At 38.4% G+C, this 17,137-nt stretch overlaps 1 protein-coding gene across 1 annotated transcript in view; it reads left to right on the top strand.

Moving 5' to 3' along the window:
• Nucleotides 1–17,137, top strand: part of LOC125964795 (uncharacterized) — an 82,749-nt gene that overhangs the window by 11,571 nt on the left and 54,041 nt on the right. Inside the window, exon 3 of the mRNA XM_049711374.1 lies at nt 2,673–2,715. Within this exon, the coding sequence (XP_049567331.1) occupies nt 2,673–2,715 (43 nt within the window). The remainder of the gene's footprint in view (nt 1–2,672; nt 2,716–17,137) is intronic.

Raw genomic sequence — 17,137 nt, 5'->3', positions numbered from 1 at the left:
CCTGTGCTATATAGTAGGACCTTGTTGTTTAGCCAGTCTATATACACCAGTTTGCATCTGCTAATCCCAAACTCCCAGTTCATCCCTCTCCCACCTGCTTCCCCCTTGGCAGCCACCAGTCTATTCTCTATGTCTCTGATTCTGTTTCTGTTTCATAGATAGGTTCATTTGTGTCATATTTTAGATTCCACATATAAGTGGTATCATGGTATTTGTCTTTCTCTTTCTGACTTACTTTGCTTAGTATGATAATCTCTAGTTGCATCCATGTTGCTGCTGCAAATGGCATTATTTCATTCTTTTTTTATGGCTGAGTAGTATTTCATTGTATATATGTACCACATCGTCTTTATCCATTCATCTGTTGATGGACATTTAGGTTGTTTCCATGTCTTGGCTATTGTGAATATTGCTGCTGTGAAGATCAGGGTGAATGTGTCTTTTTGAATTATAGTTTGGTCTGGATATACGCCCAGGAGTGGGATTGCTGGATCATATGGTAGGTCTATTTTTAGTTTTCTGAGGAACCTCCATACTGTTTTCCACAGTGGCTGCACCAACTTACATTCCCACCAACAGTGTTGTAGGAGGGTTCCCTTTTCTCCACACCCTCTCCAGCATATGTTATTTGTAGACTTTTTAATGATGGCCATTCTGACTGGTGTGAGGTGGTACCTCATGGTAGTTTTGATTTGCATTTCTTTAATAATTGGCAGTGTTGAGCATCTTTTCATGTGCCTATTGGCCATCTGTATTTCTTCTTTGGAGAAATGTCTCTTTAAGTCTTCTGCCTATTTTTTTCATTGGGTTGTTTGCTTTTATTGTCATCAAGTTGTATGAGCTGTTTGTATATTTTGGAAATGAAGCCCTTGCTGGTCGCATCAGTTGCAAATATTTTCTCCCATTCTGTAGGTTGTCTTTTCATTTTGTTTATGGTTTCCTTTGCTGTGCAAAAGCTTGTAAGTTTGATTCGGTCCCCTTTGTTTATTTTCATTTTTATTTCTATTGTTTTGGGAGACTGACCTAAGAAAACATTGGTATGATTTATGTCAGAGAATATTTTGCCTGTGTTCTCTTCTAGAAGTTTTATGGTGTCATGTCTTATGTTTAAGTCTTTAAGACATTTTGAGTTTATTTTCGTGTATGGTGAAAGGATGTGTTCTAACTTCACTGGTTTATATAAGGCTGTCCAACTTTACCAACACCACTTGCGGAAGAGCCTGTCTCTTTCCCATTATATATTCTTGCCTCCTTTGTCAAAGATTAATTGTCAAAGATTAACTGAGGTGTGTGGGTTCATTTCTGGGCTCTGTATTCTGTTCCATTGATCCATATGTCTGTTTTTGTGCCAATACCATGCTGTTTTGATTACTGTGACTTTGGAGTACTGTCTGAGTCTGGGGTGGCTATGCCTCCAACGTTGTTCTTTTTCTTCAGGATTGCTTTGGCAATTCTGGGTCTTTTATGGTTCTGTATGAATTTTAGGATTATTTGTTCTAATTGCGTGAAAAATGTCATGGATAATTTGATAGGGATCACATTAAATCTGTAGATTGCTTTGGGTAGTATGAGCATTTTAACAATATTAATTCCTCCAACCCAAGAACATGAGATGTCTTTCCATTTCTTTGAATCATCTTCACTTTCCTTTATTAATGTCTTACAGTTCTCAGCGTATAAGTCTTTTGCCTTCTTGGTGAGGTTTATTCCTAAGTATTTTATTTTTGGGGTTGTGATTTTAAAAGGCATTGTGTTTTTACATTCCCTTTCCGATATTTCATTGTTGGTATAAAGAAATGCAACCGATTTCTGTATGTTAATCTTGTATTCTGCTACCTTGCTGAATTCGTTTATCAGTTGTAGTAGTTTTCATGTAGAGTCTTTAGGGTTTTCTATATATAGTATCGTATCATCTGCATCTAATGACAATCTTACCTCTTCCTGAAGGAATTAATCTTGAAGTTCTACTAAGACTTTTGGGATACCTGTTTTAATGAGCCACCACTTCCTGCCTGAGATTGCACTATGCACCAGAGATTCTAGAATTAGCATAATAAAACTAATAATGCAAACAACAGCAACAAATCTTCACAAACCTTCCTTGCAAGGAAGTAAAGTCCACTGGAAAAACAGACAAGTGAAACACACATTCAAAATGGCAGTGATTCTCAAACATTTATGTGCTGAAAAATCATGACAAGCATGATAACCAGGGCAATTACTAGACCCCTTCTCCAGCTGGTCAGGTGTAAGGTCCTGTAACTCTATTTTTGGTGAATGCCTCCAGGAGAGTCTGAGACAGATGTTCTCAGTTGTCGTCAACCTTTAGTGTGCATCAGATTTGCCTGAGAATATTGTTAAAACACAGATTGCTGGGCTCCAGTGCCAGAGTTCTAACCAGTTCCCAGGTGTGGCTGATATTGCTGGCCCAGGGACCACATTTTGAGAACCACCTTTCAAAACTCTGCAGTATGCGGTTGTGTGTGTTGTGAATGAGACGGGCCCAGAGAACCAAAGGAGGGCAAAGGGACTCTGCCCTAAATTAGTCAAAGGTAACAATAGCAGCTAGAATTGATTGACCCAAGAAAAAATTATAAGAACTTTACCTGCATTTGCTCATTTAATCCTTTCAGTGAGGTACATAGGTGCTACTTAGTGTTCCTCTTTTACAGGGGTGTCCAGAGAAGGTAACTACTTTGCCCACGTCCTAAACTGGTAAGTAACAGATTAAGAATTCAAGTCTAGGAAGTCTGATTCCAGAGCCCACACCTCTACCCTTTCTGCATGTAGAGAGGAGTAAAGGGTTGTCAGTGAAGCCTTCCTGGGGGCCCTGGCCTCTGAGTGTAGATAGAAGGATGAGTGGACATAAAGATCATTATTTGTGTGTGGTGGGGGTAGGGGAGGAAGTATGAGGGCTTCCAGAAGAGCCCGCCCTCCCCATACATCTGCTATAAGCAAGTCTGATGATCAGGAGTCCGGAACATGAGTATGACTATGGGATACTGAGAAGGGTTCTAGAACCCTGAGGTTAGAGTTCTGGATCAGTTAGTAGGTAACAGAAAGTGAATGAGTGATTTACCTTACTTTCCACGGGTAGCAGGAAGTTTGGAGATAGTCCCTCTAGCGTTAGTCCAGCTGCTGAAGGGCATCACCAGGGGACTGGGTTGCTTCGCTCTTCCAGCTTCCACATCTCTAGCATGTCCACATAGCTTCAAAGTGACCCCAGAATCTCCAATAGTGTTCCAACAATTTGGGCAGGAAGAAAGAAAAGGAAAAAAAAAAGAAATTAAGTAAGAAAAAAAAGGCAGTGTCTAACTCAGAGAGCAAATTTTTTACCACAGATGGTCAGCAGACTTGCACTTAGATCTCATCAGCTCGGATTTTAAACTGGCCACCTTAGCCTTAAGGATAATGGGGTCTCCTAAACCAGGGCTCTGATAGTAAGGAATAAGGAGAGAGTGGTACTGATTAGCAGTGCCTGCTGTCCCAAACAAATATCCCCAAACTATTTTTTTTTTTCAAACTATTTTTTTTATCCTATATTTTACTTTAAAGAATGGAGGGGAAACATTATGTATCTGTAAATAGCCTTTTAGAAAGGGTACAATTATATAGTTATACAACCCTCTGGAGGGCTCCTTTCTTCTAAAATCTCTTTAAAAACTGTTCAAGGTTAAGGACATTTTTATCTTAATTTAGTCACTTGCAGTCGATTATCTTGGAATGACATCCTCTCTCTGCAGATGTTCTATCAGGCTTTAGAAAATTCTAGAAGTGGACAGAGAAGTGTTATGGTACATGTATTTGCAATATGCACGTCTTTGAAATGAAATCCATTTAGGGACCAAAAGGCATTTCATGTCTTTGCTATACATTTTCACATATTTGCCTTTCCAGAATTCCTTTGAGCAAATCTGTCAGATGTAACCCATCCGTTTCTCCCATCTGAATTCTTTATTACTAAACATTCTTCAGTATGCTCTCACTCCCCTCGGTGAAAGGCGTTTCTCTGGGTCCTCACCCTTCTCATCTCATATGTGAATGCGTATCTTAAACTGAGGCAACAGTATGCTATGACTTCTCCATAACTTGAAGAACCCGTCTTTGTGGGAAAAAAAGTAGACTTACTAACTTAAAAGGTAAAATGCGCGCAATGTTTCTGAGAATTAAAAACTAAGATAAAAACATAAGCAATGGAAAAAACTTACAGTGGATCCTTTTCAAAGACTTTATTTTACAGAGAAGGCAACTGAGGTTTAAAGAAAAACTGCGTTAGTTAAACACTAAATAATAAACCTTAAACCTCAGTGGAGCAACACATGGACAGTTCATTTCTCACTCACTCAGGAGTGTAGTATGGACTTTGGTGGTCTGAGGGTCAGTTTTCTGCTCAGTTATTCAGGGACCCACCACCTTCATCAAGTGGCTCTACGTTTGTCCTAAAAAGGAAAGGAGAGAGGAAGCTGCAAGCTACAATTATCAACTCGTTATCCTTCAGACATAAACTCTTCAGATCACCTCTGGTCACATTCTTTGGGATAGAACCATACCCAGATGCAAGCGGAGATGGGAGAATGTTGTTCCTATCTTGGTCCTAGTGATGCCTCTACAGGCTGGAGGAGCTAATTAAAGTGTAGTCAACAGCTCGTTGTTTCTGCCACAATGAGTGATTAGCCTAAGACTGTGGATTAATTATGTGTGTGTGTCACATATACATATAATACACACAAACATATATATGTGTGTGTGTATATACATTTTTTAGCATGAGTTGACACATGGGGCTTCTGCCGTACCAAAAGAGTACAAACTGCCTCTTGTTGCTTTTTCTTAATTGAAGTTGACTGCTACTATCTATTTCCCTTCATTTTGCTACCTCCCCCCCGCCTTTCAGTATTATATGAAAATTCTGAAAGAAATAATTTCAAAGTTTCCAGTGCTTTTAAAGGTAATAGAATACTCAGACCTTAACAATTTTCCTGTGTGAAACTTTTGCCAGACGAAAATAGTTAACTTATGAAAAGTAAATTTAGATTGATACAAAAGAGAAAATAAGCTGATTTTTTTTTTTTTTTTACACAAATACCCTGAGCCAGGGTGGAAAATAAATGGAAAACTGGAGGAATTTAGATCCTTTTGTTGTAAATTTAAATATTTTTAATTGTAAAAATAATACAGGCTCACTGCAGAAACTCCAAAATTGAAAGGATTTAAAGAAAAAAGGAAAAATAACTCAAAATCCCATTTCTGATAAATCATCTCTGTAACATTTTTGAGGGTATCTTTTGAAACTTTTTTGTGATGGGGTGCATATAAATACAATGCAAGTATAAAATACCTTTAATTATTATATCAAACTACAAAACAGTTCTATAACATTTTTATTTAGTAATATAAGTATGATTACTCATCACCTAATAAATATCTGCAGCATCATTTTTAATGGTTGAACAGCATTCTGTTATTTATTTAACCAGTCCCTACTGTTCAACATTTAGATTATTCCTGTTTTGCTTTGCTAAACAATGAGACAAGCATCCTTGTTCATATGTCTTTGAGCATTTGTTTATTTCCTTAGAATGGACTTCTAGAACTTGAATGGCTGGTTGTCAGTTCTGGTACATACTGACATATTGTCTTCCAGAAAGGTTACCGTGCTTTTTATTTCTACCAAGAATTTAACATCCAGTGTGGTTTCTTACACACACTCATCAGTACCAGTATTATCAATAACAATACCAGTATTATCAAGTTTTTTAAAACTTTGTCATTCTAGTCAGTAAAATATGGCACCTGAATTATTTTATTTGTATTTCTTTGATTAATAATAGCAAGGTTGAACATATTTTCATATCTTTATTGGCTGTTAATACTTTTTAGTTTGTGACTTTATGACATCCATTTTTCATCGATGTATAACAACCTTTTATATATCAATGTGTTTATTTTGTTTGTTGTAAATGCAATTTTTTTCTCTTCATTTATTAATTTTTATTTTGTGTGTGTTGAACTTCTTTAATACTGTCAAGTCTATTCAAAAACCCTTTAATGAACACAACAAATGTGGAAAATCAGTCATTCTCCTGCATTTTGTAATCAATTTATTTCCTTTTGGGCAGTACAGAAATGTAAGTTCTTATTTCATCTTATGGTTGGAAAGAATCTCTTCCCTCGGAAAGGGATTATAGTCTCCATGATGCAGTAATGGGAGATTTTATAGGGTGGGCAGGGTCTACAGAAGAAAAAACCCTAAATCACACTCCATTGGTGGTTGCCTTATTTATAAAAATGGCATTTGAGGTTGTGTGACTGCCATCAGGTAAGCAAAATTAATTTTTAGCATGAAGTACTCCTATCAGCAAGAACAGCCTAGGATAGGCTAGCAGTAAGAAGTGAGGGGTTATGGGATTGGGGCATAGCCTCTGTTTCCTCCAATGCAGCTGGAAATTTAAACTCTGGGGCTCCTGCTTGATCCAATCAGCCCAGGTAGTATGTGTTGCCAGGTAGGGTGAATAGACTCAGAAGTACAAGAGCTCATCCTTGGTCCCCTCTGGAAATGAGCAGAGAATACTGTGTCAGGCAGAGGTGATCAGTCCATGGTCTGGAGACTTGGATCTCCTCACATAGTCCTTAAAGTCAGGGTGAGACAAAATGCCAATACAAATTATATTGATGACAGTATCAATGAGGTGACATTGAGTCCTTTGACCCAACGTGTGTCTGCAGTGTGCCATCCATTAGTAAAGGGGCAAAGCCATTTGACAGATCTATCTGATACAGTGAATGAATCTGACACGCATATTTTGAAAAACTGAAACTGTATCCATTTGTCAAGAACAGTGGCTACTTGTTCTGCTTTATTCCCCCTGGTAGAACTAGGTAACATTGCAGGCAGTAAGACGTTCCGGCATTTCACCCTGGAGTAGCCCCAAAACTGAAGAAGCTGTCTTGTCAGTAGTTAGCTCCTTGTCACCAAGAATGTTAAAGTAGATTTGTATGATTAGCAAATTAAAGAGACTGTAGTGCCTACCACTACTGTATTCACTAAGGCACCCAAGTTATTCTAAAGAAATCCTAATAATACATTAGGACCGTTTTGAATATTTTTATTTGATTAGCCGTAATCTTCTAGTTATAACATCCATCACCATTTTGACCACTGAAACTTGGCCTTCTTTTCTTACAGCCTAGCCCTGTGGTCTTGGGCTAATCACTAACCTGCTTAGATACAATTTTCTTCTCTATGAAATAGAAACAATATTATATGCTTTGAAGGACTGCAGGAAGATGAGCTGTAATGTTTATCAAGTGCCTAGTAAGTAGCCCGGCCCATAATAAATACTTGGCTAATTGTAGATGTTAGTTTCATTTTTAGTTTTATTTCCAAACATTGCTCTTTACTTTTGGAACTCTAAAATTTGTTTTGAGAGTGGAGGACTTGTTGTTTGGATTCCTCCAACACTCTCTGTATATTCTGTACTTCTATCCCTACATCATTTATATTAATGGAATAAATGATCTTTGGTCTGGTGATTCCAAGGTGACGAGGAGCTAAGTGGAGGTTCAGTATACACCTGGAAGTATGGATTTTCATGCCCAGTGCAAATGTGGGAAAGGCATTATTCCCACATTATAAAGGGGGTAAAGACCTCCAACTTGAGGAGACTCTGGGTTGAGAGATGAGAGATTTACAGGTACTGTGTTTATCCTGCAGGGTACCACAGGGGCTTTTATGTTCTGTAGCAAGAATTTGCACCTTATACCCTTGTAGTTAGATGTAAAGCATACCACATAACTAATATCTAGTAAGCATTAGAGTTAGAATAAATACCATTTATTTAACGTTTCCTTTGTGTTAAGCATTTTACAGTTACAACATATGGATGGATACTACATTGTAATGGTTAGGAGTGTAGTTTTTTGAGCTGGATAATCCTGGATTGGAGTCTCATCTTTATTACCTCTTTTTTTTTCTGTTTTATTGAGGTATAATTGACAAAATTGTAAGATAGTCAAAGAGTATATCATGAAGATTTGATATACATATCTGTTGTAAAAGGATCCTTCCCATCACGTTAATTAATACATCTAACAGCTCATGACACCTTTTTCCTTTTTTTCTTTTTTTGGTGAGAACACTTAAGTTCTATTCTCTCAGAAAATGTTAGTTATACAATACAGTATTATTGACTGTAGTAACTATGTTATACAGTAGATCCTCAGACCTTATACATCCTGCAGCTGAAAGTTTGTACCCTTTTACCAGTCTTCCCCCCTTTTCCCCACCCACACCCCAGCCCCTGGCAACCAGTTTTCTACTCTGTTTCTATGAGTGTGGCTTTTTTTCTTTTTAGATTCCATATATAAATGATATCATTTGTATTTATCCTGTCTGGCTTATTTCATCAGCATAATGCACTCCTGTTTCCTCTATATTGTCACAAATGAAAGGATCTCCTTCATGTTTTTTAAGGCTGAATAATATTCCATTACCTCTTAAATGAATGACTTTTGGTACATTGTTTACACTTTCTAAGCCTCAGGGTTTCTTTTCTTCTGTAAAAAAAAAAAATATATATATATGTATATATACTAACAGGTTATTTTCTGATATGTGGAATGTTTGTTGAATCAACAAATAATGTGACACTTAGCACTGTATTAACATTTATTAATACTCTCCCTGTTAATTTCTACAATAAATTGTATAATAAGTAACAATAATAATAGTACTACTAGTAGTTTTAGAAAATGCATAGGATGTGCCAGGCATCATATACTGTACTACCCTCCTTCATGTGTACCACAGGTTACATGTGGATATCATCTTCCACGTTGTTTCCTTTAAAGAAAATTGAAGCTCAGCAAGATTGAGTAGCTTGCTCCAGATGTGAACTCAGGTCTGAATCACTCCACATATAGGTTCTTAATGACTCCATGTCTTTAATTCCACATCTGCATTTGTTTGTTGTTGTTGTTTTTAACTTTCCAAGCATCTGATCTGAAATTCCTTTCTCTTTGGGGAATTTTCCACTTTGTGGGTCTTGGTGAGAAACAGAGCCTTCCTCTCGTTATACAAGCTGAACATGTCAGATACACTGTTCACTCACATGCTCAGTCTCCCTTACAGATGGAAAACAGTCGGGCGACCTCAGGTTGGCCAACTGCACCCCTCTCTTGGATTTTGAATTACAAATAAATGATGTAAAGAAGCAAGGCCAGCAGTGCTGGGTCAACCTCCTGTTTCCTGTTCCTGCTTGGTAGCAAGGCCAGCTAGGACTTATAACATCACTTTGGCCTGATCCTATAATTGCAATAGCATAGCCTTGGCTTTCGGTTGTTTAGTCTGCTTCTAGTTACTGAGACCTAACCATAAACTTCCAAAAGTTTCCTTTTCTGCTCAAATTAGCCGTATCTGGTTCCTGATGATTACAAATAAGACCTTTCCTGATATACAATGGTGACCTACTTATCCAGGCAGATGTAACATCGTCCTGGCAGGGACAGAGGGCAGGCAAGTTCCTTGAACAGCTGAACAAGAAGAAAAAGACCTAAGAAGGAAGAATTGAAGCCAGTTCTGCTTGTGTTATAATTCTACCCGCAGCTGCCTCTGTTTCACAGACCACATGCTAAGGACCATGTCCCTTCCCCTGTAACAGACGAGCAAAGTAGACCCAGGCCTTCCAACCCAGAGACCAGCTGAGCTGTACCGTGGACAATCTAGGATGTGAAAGACTTCACTCAATGTCTTTGTCACTTGACACATTGTTCCTCTCTTTGGGAAGTAGCTTCTTTGTGTGACAAGAATATGCTAAACCAACACTTAAGTGGACAGAGGTGAAAGATGCCAAAATTAGCTACAGAAAAAAAGGCGTAACGACTTGTATTTTCTGTTATTTGAAGGTGTTAAGACCCCACATAGAATATGAGTCCTTTAAAGGAAAGTTGTGAATGGCCCAGGGAATGTTGAATTTCCATGTGGCAATATGTTCTTGATCAGTCATGATGATGATGATGGTAGCATCAGTAGCATTTATCAGTGTTTCCTGGGTGAGAGGCACTTTATCCTAATGACCTTTTATCCCCATGACGACCCTGTGAAGTAGGAAATACTGTTTCAGCATCTTCAGGGTTTTTCTTTTTCTTTTTTTTTTCATCAGGAATTTACCCTAGGTCACAGTTGGGTGGTAGAACGACCAGAACTGGACACTAGCCTTTCCTGAATTCCCAGAGTGTGATCTTAGCAGTTGTATTGCCTGATGCAGAGCCACGTAAATGTTGCCAAAGCAATGAAACGTGTACCTGTTTCTAACAGATTCTAACTCAGAAGCTCTGGGGTTCAGTGCAGAGCAGTTGAGTGTGATCGTCTTTACAGACAGTAGACAACTTAAGAGAAGTTGTTTAAAGTATATTTGCATATTGCACTGCACTGTCACATCTGTGACTGGTTAGCTATTGAGTCACTAACACAAATCCCAATCCCATCTCTAATCTCATTCATCTCTTGTATGATATTTGACCTAATTGAGGCAGGTTTTTTTGTTCTTTCCCACAAACACACATCGAACATCCAAAACATGCTTACCGTTTGTGAGCATATTCTCTTAGTTATTTAGGAGTTGAGTAAGAGTGAGAGAGAAGGGCTTCCCTGGTGGCGCAGTGGTTGAGTGTTCTGCCTGCCGATGCAGGGGCCGCGGGTTCGTGCCCCGGGCCGGGAAGATCCCCCATGCCGCGGAGCGGCTGGGCCTGTGAGCCATGGCCACTGAGCTTGCGCGTCCGGAGCCTGTGCTCCGCAATGGGAGAGGCCACAACAGTGAGAGGCCCGCGGACCGCAAAAAAAAAAAAAAAAAAAAGAGTGAGAGAGAAAAAGACACATAAATATGAAATACGGTCATCATTTTTTTAATATCCTTTATGTTGTTAATCCCTCTTAGCATTTACTGCCATCCACTCATTTGTATTATTTGGGGTATAGCAGTTTATTCACAGCATTTTTACATATGGCTTATCATTTGTATTCTATTTTAATAACACTAATAATTATAGACTATTGGCAAACTCATCAGACCCTACATATTCATTTCAAAATCATGAAAATAAGGTGGGAAATGAGGTGTAAAGTGGAAAATCTATGTGTATGTTTTCATTGGTGGAATGAGGAGCTACCTGAATACCACTCCTTTAGCTTTTCCTTCAAATGGTGCACTTTTTCCTCCATGCATAGGAGTCCCTTCCATTAGGTAAACAGTAGTCTTGAGGGCAAACCTCAGAAGTAGAAACAGGAGAACTTTTCAGTTATGGTAAAATCAAACATATTTTTCTTCAGTAGTGAAAAAAAAATTCTTCATGAGAAGTTCAACCACCGTGAGTTCCATGGTGAAAAACTTTCCACTTATAGATGCAACTTCCCCCAGAATTCTGAGAAATGTCGGTAGTAGAGAGGGGTGTTGCATACACCTGTTTCATTTCCCTCTGACTTTTCCTTCTCCTTTCTCTACTGACATTAAAATCTATAGTGAAAGCACATAGTAAGCAGTCCAGGACAATTGATAAGACATTTGATCTAAATCTCCACAGTCTGTTTTAGATGGGGATGCTGTGAGAGTCACAGGAGGGGAAAAAATCTAGAATTATTCTTATGTGATCACATGTTCTAAAATAACAAGAGCAAATCTTATTTCTAGCGAATAACATAGCATTCCTTATGTGATGTCATATTATGGCAGAAAAGAAATACATGCGTCTATTTTCTTCTATATTAAAAGTGCTAAGGAGTGGGGACCAATGAACTAAATCAATTGTTCTGGGTTCAAGTTGTAGTTTTTAGTAGCCATCCTTCTTAGCAAGTTTTCAGAAGCAAATGTAGTTCGTGTACTATCACCACTAAATGTGCAATTGTGTAGATTTGTGGAAAAAAGTATTATCAAATAGATATACTTTAAAATGATTTGTGTAAATTTATCTATTCATATTATTATTCTCCCCAAGTAAATCAAAATCTACTATATACTGTGTTTTTCTTCTATAGCTTAAAAGGGGAAATGTATGTGGAAACTTATTCAAATATTTATTAGGTGTCTACTAAGTGCCAGGCACTCTACTAGGCAGTAGAGATGTTGTATTAGAGGTGGAAAATGTCCTTGACCTCCAGAACTGATACTCTTGTAAGAGAAATACTGGGTCAAACTAAGTCAACAGTTTCTTTGCTACAGAGCTTTTTACGAGTCTTGTGAATTATGAGTCTCTGATAAGGAGATGTAGTGGACAACAGATCCCAAATTTATTTGAAATCTTTTCCTTCATGGACTGTCTCATAGGATTTATGATCCACTGAACACACCTTGAGAGACACTAGTATTCTGCAGTGGTTAGTTAATTGTTTTCTATTAAACAACTATATACTGAATCCATGATATTATTATCTGGATTTTTTGGAGGATACAATGATGTACATGGCCACTGTGATGATAAGGGGGTCCAGTTTAGTTAAGAAGAGAAACCACAGCAGTTATAACTTAATGTAACAAAGAAATACACACACATATACATATATATATATGTAAATTACTATTTATATAGTATACAATGTCTTCTGAAGAAGATAGAGTTGTTTGTAACTTGGGATCTCACAGGAGGTTTCACAGAGAAGGTAGACCCTGAGCTGGGCAGAATTTCAGTAAGTTAATTTGGTTCTGACCGTACGATAAAATCAGGTATTTGCACTGGTCAATCTGACCTTGATGGAACAGCATTCCATTTGCAGGGAATAGTGTGATCAAACATGCAGTGGTGGAGATTGCCAGATTGTAATATTCCAGTACCTGGAAAGTGTTGGAACATCTGCTTTCTCCACGGTCTAGAAAAGTGAATCTCGAGTGAAATGCAAGTATAATGGAGGCCAGTGCTCTTTGCTTTGTACGCTGCTTTGATTCTACAACATGCAACAATGTAGTGATCTGTTTCAGATTGTCATTATTCGAGAGGGTTCTTAGTAACAGGAGTGGAAAAGGAAGACCTCTCTTCTTGTGTTTCTGCCCTATGCTCTTAAGCCAGAAAAGGTACCAACATCACTGACCTGACCTTGTCTCAGGTTATCTATCAGGATCTACTAGAATCATTCTAGTGAAAGGTAACTAGACGTCCAAAGGACTTGAAAGATACACTATAACCTTTGTATACTTTATATACCTAGTGAAAGAAAAATGTCACCTGAGTGGTCCCCTTCCCTAGAAATACCAGTATGTTTTTCCAGTGCATGGCAGAACTTTGCAGGTAAAACTGGGATAAAGGTGAAGAACAGTCTTAAAATTCTAGTCCTTGAACAGCACCTAACACACAACAGGTTTTCAATAATCTTAGCAACAGTATTCACAAATAATGACCATCAGCGTAACTGCTCTTTTGTGCCAAAATACATTACCATATTACTTTTTTTTCCTTCAGCTTTACAACTTGGGTTCTATTATTGTTTCCATTTTACAGATTAGGAAAGTGAGGCTCAGAGATGCTAAGTCACTTGGGCAAGGTCACAGAGCTTGTAAGAGATAAACCTGCACCCTTACTGTTGGATCCTACAAAGCAGACCATAATTTAAGTCCTTCAAAATATACCTCAGAACATTTGAGTAAATTAATGAATAAATCCTCCTAGTCAGACTGACCAGATCATTATATTAGGTTCAGCTATAAGTGGAGGAAAGTCATAATCATAGTTGGAGAGTTAATACAGTAATTTACTTGCTTTGAATTTTCTAAATGATGTTTAGCTGGTAGTTTCATGATGATAACCATCGAATAAAAACAGGCATATTTTGGTGTTTGGAATAAGGTCTCATATTGAGTAAAATACATATTGATTCCTAGACCTATATGATGTGAGTAACAGATGACATTGAGATGTCATCTAGAAGTACTCCTGTGCAGTTCATCATGTCAACCCAGCTAATAATTTTAGAATGTTCAGAGTGAATAATATATGCAGCGGTAAAGCATATTTCTAATCAATGCAAATAATATTTTTCCTATGCTAAACCCAGAGTTAAGTTATAACACGCATCATAAGATTAATGGGCCATTTTTTCTTCATCACTTTGCTAAATGACTTAGTCTGGAAACCATTCAGAAGGTTGCGAATTGGAGCTGAGCAGTAGCAGTGAGACTGTGCCTCTGATGATGAAACTATTTCCACCCCGACCCCTACCGCTCCCTTCTTGGGAAAGAAGGCAACATTTCTCCTAGAAAAAGTCACAGGTTCATAAGCTGGCTTGTATAATACGTTTGGAGGAATAGTGTGTCTTTTAAGCAGAGCCTATCTCGGCATATAAAATAATTTTTACCTACCATTTAATGAAATTAACACTCACTTTGAGGCTAGCTCTTTTGCCATTTGACTCCTGGATCACGTCTATGGATATATTTTTTTCTTGAGACGAAGTGTGAACCCAATATAGTATCCATCATTCAGTCTGTCTAGCTGATGTACATCATCTGAAGCACAAGCTCCCTGAGGCCAGGCACTTTATCTGCTCTATCAGTGTAGCCCTGATGCCTAGTGTCTAGCTTTTGGAGATTCTTAATAAACATTTGTACTGAATAAGGTATGTATATGGTGAGCAAAAGTTGGCTTCCCATTTTACAGTCAAGAGTATCCCACTCATGTTCTGTGAACACTGGATAGCAGAATCTTACTATGTTATTTTTCTGTTCCCTTTGCAAGTTTCCTGAAAGGGCATTCCTGTCCTTAGAATGTCCATCTCCTCCCATCTTCCTGGAGAATAACTCTTCTTTCTTAAACACTTAGCCCCATTATTGACTCTTTAAGATTGAACTTATTACCTCCTTACAAACAGGAAAATGCAGTGCTTTTTTTTTCGACATTTATCACCAGAAAATTATTCTAACACCTGAAATTCTGGACCTAAAATGCCTGGACTAGTGGTTCTCAAAGTCTGGTACCCAGACCAGCACATCAGCTGCACGTAGGAATTTTTAGAGGTGAAAGTCTTGGGCCCTGCTCCAGACCTACAGACTCGGACACTCTGGGGGTGGGGCCCACTACCTGTTTCAGCAAGCTCTCTTGGTGACGCTGATGCATACTCAAGTTTGAGACCCACTGCTTAGACCTAGAACTTAAGGTTTAGGCTTTGGACAGATCTGAGTCCTAAACACTACTGAGACACTGGAGTGACCATGAGCAAGTTACTTCTGGGAACCTCTTAGCATCTGTGTGCCTTGCTTAGCTAATAGTGATTTAAATTAATTAGAATAATGCACACGGTGTACTCAAGAGAGTAACCAAAGCATGCTTTATGTTCCATAAATTCTAGCTGTTTACCATTATCACCAATCAGAGCTTACTGACACATCCTGAAGACATTCTTCTAATAAGTGTAATAATGTGGTTTGTAAAATTAACAGCTTAGAAGAGCATATTATGAAGTTCATCAGACAGGGCCTCAGCAGGAAATCAGGGGTACATCAATAAGGATAAATTGAGCCCAATGTAGAGAATCAAGAGATAGTGTAGTGCCCTGGGTTCAGTAAAAGTGTGGCTACTTTATAGGAGATGAAAGAGAAAGGAAGGCTTGCTGGAGAGAGAGTCCTCCCCAAAGATGCTGTGACGCCCCACAGAGAAGCACTGTATGTTAGTTGGGGGATGCAGCCAACTCCCAACAATTTGGCAAGAATTAATACCCTAACTTCACTCCCCTCCTTCGTTCCCTACAATCTTCTGTTGGTACTCTTCATTGGTGAGCCAAACGGAAGCCAGAGCAAGGACACTTACTAAGACAGGCCGTGCAAGCCATCCATATAGAGTTGGGTGGAGAAAGGATGTGGAAGGGCAAATAGGACGTATTTCCCGCAGGTGGTGAGCGAGCTGTAAAATCACTCGCCCTTCTAACATCATTGCCATTGCAGGAGCACGGAGGAGCAAGTGGTTAGTTCTGACTTGGCAGATCCAGGAGACTGCAGGACAGAACTGGTATATGAGTTGGGCTTTAAAGGTAGATTTCAATTTTAATGGAGAGTATGGAGTAAGAAATGGTGAAGAACCAAGGGAAAGGGAGATTCATTGCAAATGGAGAAAAGAAAAGTGGCATAAAGACAAGAAAAGTCAAGACTTACGGAAGAGATAGCAAATACTCTGCGTGTGACTGGAGCAGAGAATGGGTAGACGAAGGCTGGAAGTTAAGATGAAGTCATCCTTGAATAACATTAAAGTTTCCTCCTTTAACCTCAATTTCCACCTTCTACTCCCTTCACTAACATTGGAAAATTAAAAGTGAATTTGACTGGGTTGGTGGCAATGGTAGTATGAAGCAAAGAGAGGAGAATAAGAGTAAAAAATTTAGTAGTACCTTGGTGAAGCTGGGTAAATGATGGGTGGCGGTGTCACGTCAAAGCATGGGCAAGTGATTGTGACAAATATAGGCTTATTTCTTGACTATATGACTTCAGTTAAGGTACTTAAGCCCTCTAGGCTGCAGTCTCCCAACCTGTAAAATGGGGATAAAACCTCGCTTCCTCCAAGGTTTCTGTGAGGATCTAATGAGAAATGGAAGTAAGAGTTGAGTCCAGTAATCAGTTTTTAATACATATAAACTAATGTGAGGATAAGGGTAAGAATACTTGCTATCATTTATTGAATACTTATTATATGTCCAATATTGTGCTAGTCTATTTACATATCTTTTCTCGCTTAGCTTTCTTTTCTCTTATCTGCCTTTCTATAGGCAAGAGATAACTGATGGCTCAGTTATGAGGAAACGCAGTTGTGAGGAAAATGTCAGAGGGAAAATGTACCAGAAAGTTAATTCCTAATGGATCTGTCAGCCTTAAACAGAGCATGTCTGTGCTAAAATGTGTAAAATATCTGTGCTAAAACTACTCAATTGGACAAGTTTTGATAAAGTATTAACTTAATGAATAGGCATAAACAGCTTGGAGCTTTTTGGAGGGTATGTGGTAATATTAGTATTGGTGTGATGACTTTTCAAAGTTCTATGGCGTATAGAAGTCAAAAAGAAGACCCGGAAAGGGGGAAAACTCTCTCTGAAAGTTATTGGGGAAGTCTGGCTAGTAAGACTCCAAAAGGGAGAATCAGTAAGAGGCCAGGTTATTCATAGGCCTTCTAAGAA

This window comes from Orcinus orca, chromosome 6, assembly GCF_937001465.1.
Source record: "Orcinus orca chromosome 6, mOrcOrc1.1, whole genome shotgun sequence".
Classification (NCBI taxonomy): domain Eukaryota; kingdom Metazoa; phylum Chordata; class Mammalia; order Artiodactyla; family Delphinidae; genus Orcinus; species Orcinus orca.
The sequence above is the reverse complement of the archived record's forward strand: the minus strand, read 5'-3'. Positions and strand labels throughout refer to the sequence as shown.